The sequence below is a fragment of the Lynx rufus genome, unplaced genomic scaffold (assembly GCF_022079265.1).
Source record: "Lynx rufus isolate CCGP_SWC_20201006 ecotype Redwood Valley unplaced genomic scaffold, mLynRuf1.p SCAF_21, whole genome shotgun sequence".
NCBI lineage: Eukaryota > Metazoa > Chordata > Mammalia > Carnivora > Felidae > Lynx > Lynx rufus.
Genome location: NW_025814836.1, coordinates 27664302 through 27672853, shown reverse-complemented (window position 1 = coordinate 27672853; position 8552 = coordinate 27664302). Strand labels below are relative to the sequence as shown.

Genomic DNA, 8552 nt, shown 5'->3' with positions numbered 1-8552 from the left:
GCTTTCATGGTTTTGAGAAGGCAAAGGAAAGAAAGAAAGAGCGTTTTATCCCAGGAGAACCTTCGCCTTGTCCTGATAGCCCAGACATCTGAGTGGCTGAGCGCAGCCTCAGTGGCCCCAGGGTGCGGGGCTCCCGCGGAGCGCGCCCGCCTGCCCCGCCCCCAGCCCTCCCGCCCAGCCGGGCGCCGCCGGGGGAGGGGGCGTGGCCTGCCCGGCGGAGCCAGCGCGCACGCGCAGCAGGGAAGGGGCGGGGCGCCTTTCCCGGAAGCGCCGCCTGGGCGCCACGTCCGCGCCCGGCGCCCCGCAGCCGCCGCCCCGGCCGGGACCGGACCGGAGCGCCATGGGTCCCGCGGGCGCGCGTCCCGGCTCCCCGCCGTCGCCGCCGCTGCTGCTGCTGCTGCTGCTGCTCCTGCTCCGGGCCGAGCGGCCGCGGGGCGCCGAGCTCACCTTCGAGCTGCCCGACAGCGCCAAGCAGTGCTTCCACGAGGACGTGGAGCGGGGCGCCAAGTTCTCCCTGGACTACCAGGTGAGGCCGCGCCCCGACGGGCGGCACTGCGGGCGGGCGGGAGGCAGCGCTCCGGGCCCGCCTTGTCCCGCGTGTACTCAAGCACGGCAGTGGGGGCGGGAGGTGGGTTCGTGGTCGTACTCCCCGCTTCTCCAGGGTTTACAGGCGGAGGCGGGGTGAGCGCAGGGGTGGGGACAATGCGCAGTGTTTACCAGCAAGCAGTCCTGCTGTGGCCATATGCTGCCGCTCCTGCACTCCCGCCTCCTCCCACAGGCCGCCCGGCGCACGGGTGGGGACCGGTCTCGGGTGAGGGATCTGCCCCGGAGGTTTAGTGGGCAGATCTGGGGTTGGGGTGCCAGTGGGAATCCTCCCCAGACGGCCACCTGCTCGTGGACACCTGCTCCCAGGCATTCCCGGGATGAGGTGGCGTGGGCAAGCAGGAGTGAGGCAGGCCCTTCATGGGTCCTCTCTGGCCAGAGCCACTGCAGGAGGCTTGTGCCTGGGGACAGCATGGTGTGGGATGGCCTCTGGGTCGCTGGTATGGCCACTTTGACATCTCTGTGGACAACATGCAAATTGTGTCTGGGTTAACAGCCCCCCCCCCCCCCCGCCCCGTACAATCACTAAAAACCGGTCATTATGAGGCTGGAGGGGCCTGGGAGGTGGTCTGGTCACTGCTAGGGCAGAAATGCCCTGTCAAAGATGGTCCCCTTGATTTCGGCACCTCCAGCAGCAGGGGGCCGACCACTTATAAAGGAAATCCTGCCATCTGCGCAGAGAAGAACTTTGGAAGTAGATGTAGGCCGCTGACTGTGTCCCTTGATGGACGTTGGTTATAGCCGATGACCACCTGTGTGATTTTGCCCAATGCCCATCTTGTCACTCTTATGTTTATAAAGAGTTTGAACTGTGTCATTCCCAAGGACCCTCCCACCTCTGATGGCCACCGGGTCTATGAGCACTCTAATCTGTATTTGCTTTTTGCATTTGATCAGTAATAATATTAACATTCACTAGACCCGTCTGGCAATTTATTTGATCTCAGAGCCTCAGTTTCCTCTTCTGTAAAAGGGTGAAGGATTAAGCTCATTGTGCCCTTGCAGAGCAAAACCTTGGGAAGTCGGGCAGACGGGCATTCAAATCTTAGCCCTGTCCCTTTCTAGCAGTGTGGCCATGGCGGATTTACTTAACCTCTCCCAACCTCAGTGTCGTCCCCAGGACGACCGAGAGCATCCCAGCACCTGTTCTAGGAAGTTCACGGTGGCCGGTCGGCATTGCACGCGCGCTGGTTGCCCCACTGGTAAAGCAGACGGTGGGTGTCTCTCTGGTTGTCAGGTCATTACCGGAGGCCACTATGACGTGGACTGCTACGTGGAGGACCCCCTGGGAAAGACCATCTACAGGGAAACCAAGAAGCAGTACGACAGCTTCACGCACCGGGCCGAGGTCAAGGGCGTTTATCAGTTTTGCTTCAGCAATGAGTTCTCCACCTTCTCTCACAAGACCGTCTACTTTGACTTCCAAGTGGGCGACGAGCCCCCCATCCTCCCAGACATGGGGAACAGGGTCACGGCCCTCACCCAGGTGAGTGGACGTCGGCGGCCGCGGGCCGGGCTCGGCCTTCAGCCCATTCCTCCTCCCCTCGGGTCCGGTCCTGGCCGGCACTCAGTCGCCCCGCCCCCAGCTCCCGGCCTGCGTGGCTCAGTGTTGGCCTCACCTCCTCCTGCGTTCAGTCCTAAAGGACACGGTCCCCCTTGTGCTCTCCCTCTGCGTTGTTTCGCCGGATCCTCTGGAATTTCCGTGTTCCCAACGGCCTTTCAAACGGCATCGCTCGGGAGGCGTCCATGCCTGCCCCCCCCCCCCCGCCCCCCGCATGTACAGTGTGTGTGCGTCATCAAGACCGAACGCCTGCTTCGTACGGTGTGTTGTCAGGGCCACGTGAGCTGCGACAGCCACGTGTCGGTGGCTTAACCCTGTGGCAGATCTTTTCTCACTCAAGCGGTAACCTAGGTTGGTGGAGAGCTTTCCTCCAGGGACTGACGTAGGAATCCGGGGTGCTGTCCGGTGGGCTCCCTGCTCCATTCCTCTGGGCTCTGAGCGGACTTCCTCCGGAAGTCCCGCCTGCTTCTTCAGACCCCCGGCCCGGGAGTCACTCGCCGCACTTCTGCTCAGCCCGTCGTTGCCAGGTGTCCCGCGGCCCCCTGGATGCCGGGAGGGCTGGCAGAGACAGTCTGCTTGGGCAGTGGACTCGCAGCCAGGGCCCCACACACTCTGGAAGAGAATCGGGGATAGATGGTCGTGCGTGGGCTCTCGGGGCCAGTGACAGACCGAGCCCAGGCTCCTTCGTCAGTCTCCCTCCTGCCCCTCACGCGCAGTGCAGGCTCTCGGCTTCCCGAGGCCCGCCCAGCAACCCGTGCCGTTTACCCTGGTATCCCCTGCCCCCAGTCGTGGTGCATGGCACAGACTTGCCGCATGACTGCGTGGCGGGGCCCAGGGGACCCCGCAAGACAGGATTGACCGTCGGGGCCGCGCTGCTCCTGATCCAAAGCCGGAGCGTCTAAGTCTCCAGCGGGGCCAGGTCGCCTTCTGGGCGGCCTCTCGGTGGTCACGTGGTCCCCCGCTCCCTTCCTCTGTGGCTCTGACCGTGGGTTCGTCTGCCCTCCCTGAGCAGATGGGGGTTACCGCCACCCAGTCCGGGGTGTGGCCTGGCCACGTACGGCTGTTGCAACGTGAGTTTATTAAAATGAAATTAAAAACTCGTTTCCTCGTTGGCTGCGTAGCCACATTTCCGGGGCCCAGCAGTCACAGGTGGCCAGTGGCCACGCGTGGCAGGTTCCGCCAGACGGCCCTGGGTCTGAGCCTGGCCGCGTGACCTGTGGCGTGTCCTGGGTGGGAGGTCTCACAGCCCGTACTCTTGGGAGTTCTGTGGCTCTCCGACGAAACAGCCTCCGTGCTAAAGATGTGGTAACTCTGGAAGTGGAGCCCAAGGTCTCCCCCTCTGACCGGTGGAAGACAGATCGGGTAGAGAAAAGGCTTAATGGTGGTCACTGCGATCGAGAAATCCTTTCCTGGAGGCTTAGAATTAGATTTGGTTTTCTTGCAGGAAACTGACTACTCACCCCCTTCTGCGTGGCCGGATCTCCTGTTTTCTCCTGCCCAGCCTCCAGAGGGGGTCCCTTCCCCTGGTACCTCTGACCACCCCGCCCGCCCCCACCCCCAGCCTTGAGCACCGTCTGTCTGTGTCTACACCTGAGAGCCTGGTTCCCGTGTGGCGGGCATTTCCTGTGTGCTGGTGCCTGCTGGCGGCAGGCTGAGATGTGTGGCCGTGTCAGTTAGCCACGGGGCGCTGTGGTCAGAGCTGTGGTTTAAGGGACGACGGCTCTCGGGAGGGGCCGGCAGGTGCACGTCCCTCCCCAGACCTTGTTTTCTTGGCGTGGCTTGGATCCCCCATTGGCCCTGGCTCTTTTCTCACACCCCCTGCCCCCCCCCCCACCTCTTCCAGCACAGCGGTGGGCCAGAGGCCATGTTTTCTGGCCCCCGAATCCAAATTCTGATGGAAGAGTGGGATCCAGAGTGACCAAGGTCCAGGCCGGGGCTGAGGCCACGGGGACTTGTCTCCAGCTTGGGTCCCAGCCTGACCAGGCTCCCAGGAGAGGGCAGGGGCCGGGAGGGTGCCCCTGGGGCGGCCGAGCTTCCGAGAGTCCGGGCAGATCCCAGCAGAGGCTGAAGGTTTTCCAGCGGAGGTCAGAGGCCCCGGGCCGCTCACTGGTGTTGCAGGGAGGATTAAAGGTTCTCCCACCTCTGCTCTGAGGTCAGCTCATGCTTCCCTGGCTCCGAGCTCTTGAAGTCTGTAAGGACCCGAGTGCTCCTGTCCGTGGGGGCCCCGTGGGGTGCAGGCTGGGGGGCCTTGCTGGTGGTTGCAGGCTGAAGACTGGAGCATCGCCAGGCGGGACAGACAGGGTGAGACACTGGTGTGGCAGCAGAGGAAGGGGATGGTCCCGGGAGGGGGACGGATCGGGGTGTCTCCAGGGAGCAACTGTCACAAGACAGCAGTGACCGGAAACCCCGGGAGGCTCCCGGATTCCAGCCAGGGAACCAGCCAGGGCAAAGCCACACTCCAGCCCAGGGGGCCCAGGGCCCTGAGAAAACAGGGTGACGGATTGGGGTGTCTCCAGGGAGCAACTGTCACAAGACAGCAGTGACCGGAAACCCCGGGAGGCTCCCGGATTCCAGCCAGGGAACCAGCCAGGGCGAAGCCACACTCCAGCGCAGGGTGCCCAGGGCCCTGAGAAAACAGGGTTCTTGGAAGCAGAAGGGATTCCGCAGGGTAGGAAGCAGGCTGGACGGGTTTCCTAACGGAAAGCTCGTGGTCACGGGCCGTGCACTGGCACAGGCGGGGGTCCCAGCGATGGGGACATAGTGTGCCTTTCTGGGCAGGGGGTGCTTCGGGGGCGGGTGTGCATCATGTGCTGTGTTGCCCCTGGGTCCCCGTGGCCTTGATGCTGAGAGAGCTGCGTTCCTGCCCGTTGCTGCTTTACCCTCCGGGACCTGATCTGAGACCTTGATGTGAAGGCCACCGCCGCCCTCTTCTCAGAACCTGGGTGCCGTCTCTGGCCTATGGGTGGGACGCGGCCTCCGACGTGGCGCCTCGCACGGCGGACCCGACGTGTCCTCTGCCTCGGGCCTCTGCAGCTGTGACTTCAGGGTCCTCCCTGTCTCTCTTCCTCTTCCCTCCCTCCTTTTCCAGTGATTCTGGGCCCTGGGAGGAGCCTGCACCTGCCGACCTGCACTGCTGAGCCCCCAGCCAGGCCCAGGGCCCAGGGAGCGCCCGCTCCGAGTCTCTGAATGAGCGTGTGACGCACCTAAGTGTAGAGGGTGGAATTCTAGCCCGGAAACCCACGTGGGCCCTTCGCTCGTGCTTAAAGGCAAAGTCTGTGTGTGCATGCATAGTGAGTGTGTGTGCGTGTGCAGGTCCCACAGGTGCGCATGCCTACGTGTGCGTCCCCGGCCCCCGCTGATCTCAAGGACACCCTGAACCTGCTTGTGGCGGGGCCCTCGGCGCCCACGTCTGTCCGCCGCTCTGCCCTGTCTTGCCCGCAGAACCGCAGTGACCAGTGCAGCTGGACTAGAGAGGCTTCCAGAAATGCCGTGTCGTGATTTGGCCTGGACACAGGCTCGCAGAGTAGCCTGACCCCATGCCGCGGCCTCCTTCCTAGCCCTTCCCGGTTTATCCGCTGTTCATTCTGTGATGGCGGACGTGCCTTCGTGAGCTCCAGAAGCGTCACCTGAAGAGCTGGGGTGGGGGGCGGGGGGGGGGTGTCAGCGCCTACGAATGCCGCCGTGCGTCCGGCAGAGGTCTGTGCCCCGGGTGGTCCTGTTGTGGCCGGCTTGACACATCAAGGAACTCCTTGGTGTCAGGAGCCCTTCCAAGATCAGGTGGCCGCGTCTCAGCGTCTGACGCCTGTAGGTACGAGCCGCCTACCAAGTGTGGGGCAGGTGACGACGCCGGGTGCCAGCCTGAGATGACAGGGTGTGCGGGTGTCCCCGAGAAAGTGGGTTTGTTACCCTGGATTCTGCCCTTTGAACTGCTGCCCTGTGGAACTCCCCTAATTCCACCTGGGTGGCAGTGACCCTGTCGCTTCCTGTCTGGGTGGCACTTTGCAGCTCTTCCCATGGACCCGGGTGACAGCAGCCGCCCGCGTGTCCACAGGAAACCGTAGCCCTGGCGGCAGACCAGTCATAGGGTGGACACGATATGTGGCCTTGGAAACTCCGGGGCCGAAAGGAGGCCTCGTCCTCCCTCGCGCGGCCTGGTGTGGCCCCTGCCGTGGCCCGGAGTGAACAGCCCGTGAGGCAGGTAAGGGCGATGTTGCTTTTTGGCCACAGTCTCCTATTTGCCTCCCGGAAACAGTTCATTTGTGACACAAGGGAGGGTGTTGGGGGTCAGTCAGGCGGTGGCTCCGTGACTCGGTCTCCCCTCCCTTCCTGCGCTCACGGTGTGGACAGTTCACCTCTGCGCTTTGGGGACCGAAGCAGGTGTCTCTGGGACGCGTTGCGAGCTTCTCTGGCCTTGTTGGGATAGAATCTTCTAGGTTTCAGATAAATGCGTGTCATAGGTCACCTGTGAGTGAGCCTCATGACCACCGTGGGCTTGTGATTCATGACGTAACCGAGCGTCCGAAGCAGACCACGCGCACCTCAGTGCCGCAGGCGGGCGGTCCGGGCCACGCGGGTCCCCAGGCTGGGTCGGGGTGAGGCCGGGGTTCAGCTTCCGCGCTCGCCAGACTGCTGGCGGGTTCGGGTCCTTGTCGGCTGTTGTGCCCCGGCCCCCAGAGACCTCCTCCGGTCCCCGCACGTGTCCGTGTCCTCTAGGCTGGCAGCTGGAGCTCTGCTCCCTTTTGGGGGCTCCTGTGGTCAGGTGAGGCGCTGGGGTGGTGGCCGTGGCGTGAGGGTGGCCGTGCCGTGTGACCTAGTCACAGCTCATCGTGTCGCGGGAGTCGGGCAGGTGTGGGGGAGGGGGAAGGGATTCAAGGTTCTGCCTCAGCACGCGGAGCCGGGTGAAGGGGGTCCCACGTGAGCGTGTGTGTGTAAGCGCGTGCGTTCACATGTGCGGTCGGGTGTGTGTGCGTACACGAGAGGGGTGTCTTCCTGTGCCTGTGTGTGTACAGGAACGGGCCCCCACGACTGTGACTCACGTCTCTGACCTCGGGCCGGTCACACGGCCTCTTGGAGCCTCCGTTTTCTCATCTGCGTGCGGGGCCAGCGGTCAGTCAGGCCTCCTACCAGCGGGGTGGCGATCCCCGCCCGCCACTGTCCCGAATGTGAGGTGGGACCCCAGGGCCGCGTTCGAAGGCCTAGGCTCGGGACTCAGACACGTGGGCTCCGCGCCTGACTCCGCCACCTCCTAATCGGAGCCTCGGGGACGTGGCCCGGGTGTCAGCGTGGGCCGCGTGCGGATTGCACGCTCCTCTCGGGGTCAGAACATGACTGCTCTTCTCCTCCCGCCCAGATGGAGTCGGCCTGTGTGACCATCCACGAGGCCCTGAAGACGGTGATCGACTCCCAGACGCATTACCGGCTCCGCGAGGCCCAGGACCGGGCGCGGGCGGAGGAGCTGAGCAGCCGGGTCTCGTACTGGTCTGTCGGCGAGACCGTCGCCCTGTTCCTGGTCAGTTTCGGCCAGGTGCTGCTGCTGAAAAGCTTCTTCACGGAGAAGCGGCCCGCCCCCCGGGTGGCGCACTCCCAGTCCCTGCGCCCCGCCCCCAGCACGGAGCTGCCCTCCTAGGTCACGGGCTCCTGCTGGGCCGGAGGCAGAGCCGCCCGGGGAGGGGCGGGGGGGGGGGGCACCGAGCTCCCAGGTGCCTGCTCCCGGTGTCCCGGCGGCCGGCGCCCCCAGAGCCCGGTGACGGGGACGCATCTGACTGCGTTACGTGCGCGACGCCGAGAAGAGCGAGCGGTCAGGCTGAGACTGGCCGCTGTGTGGGGCCACAGGAAGTGAGCCGCATCTGGCCAGAGGAGGCCTCCTGGGGCGGCTCCGGGCGCTCCCTCTGCCCCACGGTGCCCGGGTCATCCGGCCCGTGTGCGTCCAGGCCTCTGTGCGGAAGAAGGGGCTCTTTAGTCCGCTTCCCTCTGTGCAGCTGTCTGTGCCTGGAGAAGCCGGGCCCCGGGGCGGGCGGCTTTGCAGAAACTTCCCGTCCCGGGTGAGCAGAGGTGCCTGCCGTGGAAGCGGGAGGAAACCGGTGGCCGGTGCCCTCGGTCGGCTGTATCTTCCCGGAGGCAGCACGTGGTTTAATAAAAACGAAGCCTGAGCACCGTGGAGACCTGTGCCTTTATTTCTTTGCCCTGAAGCAGCTTACAGACGAATGGGGGCTGTGGGCGCCCGTGCAGAGGGCGTGATGGAGCAAGGCTGCCCTCGCGGGGTGTGCGGGGGTCTGTGTGCAGGCGTGCGCAGACCGCGGGCAAATCTCCCAGGCGAGCGGAAGCAGTGACTAGGGCCTTGGTTACTTTGTTGCCTCAGACTCGGGAGGTCACTGAGGAAGCAGCGTCA

The 8552-nt window shown here is 64.4% G+C and overlaps 1 protein-coding gene across 2 annotated transcripts; it reads left to right on the top strand.

The window, feature by feature from the left end:
• The first annotated feature begins 325 nt into the window (after positions 1-325).
• TMED3 (transmembrane p24 trafficking protein 3) lies at positions 326-8321 on the top strand. 2 transcript variants are annotated; one of them, XM_047086511.1, is made up of 3 exons: positions 326-526; positions 1841-2089; positions 7515-8321. In XM_047086511.1, exons 1-3 carry the CDS (start codon positions 341-343, stop codon positions 7788-7790), a joined length of 711 nt encoding a protein of 236 aa, XP_046942467.1. In that variant the 5' UTR covers positions 326-340; the 3' UTR covers positions 7791-8321. The 2 variants fall into 2 exon arrangements, with proteins under 2 accessions (XP_046942467.1, XP_046942468.1); XM_047086512.1 differs by lacking the exon at positions 7515-8321 and adding an exon at positions 5253-5797.
• The last annotated feature ends 231 nt before the right edge of the window (positions 8322-8552 follow it).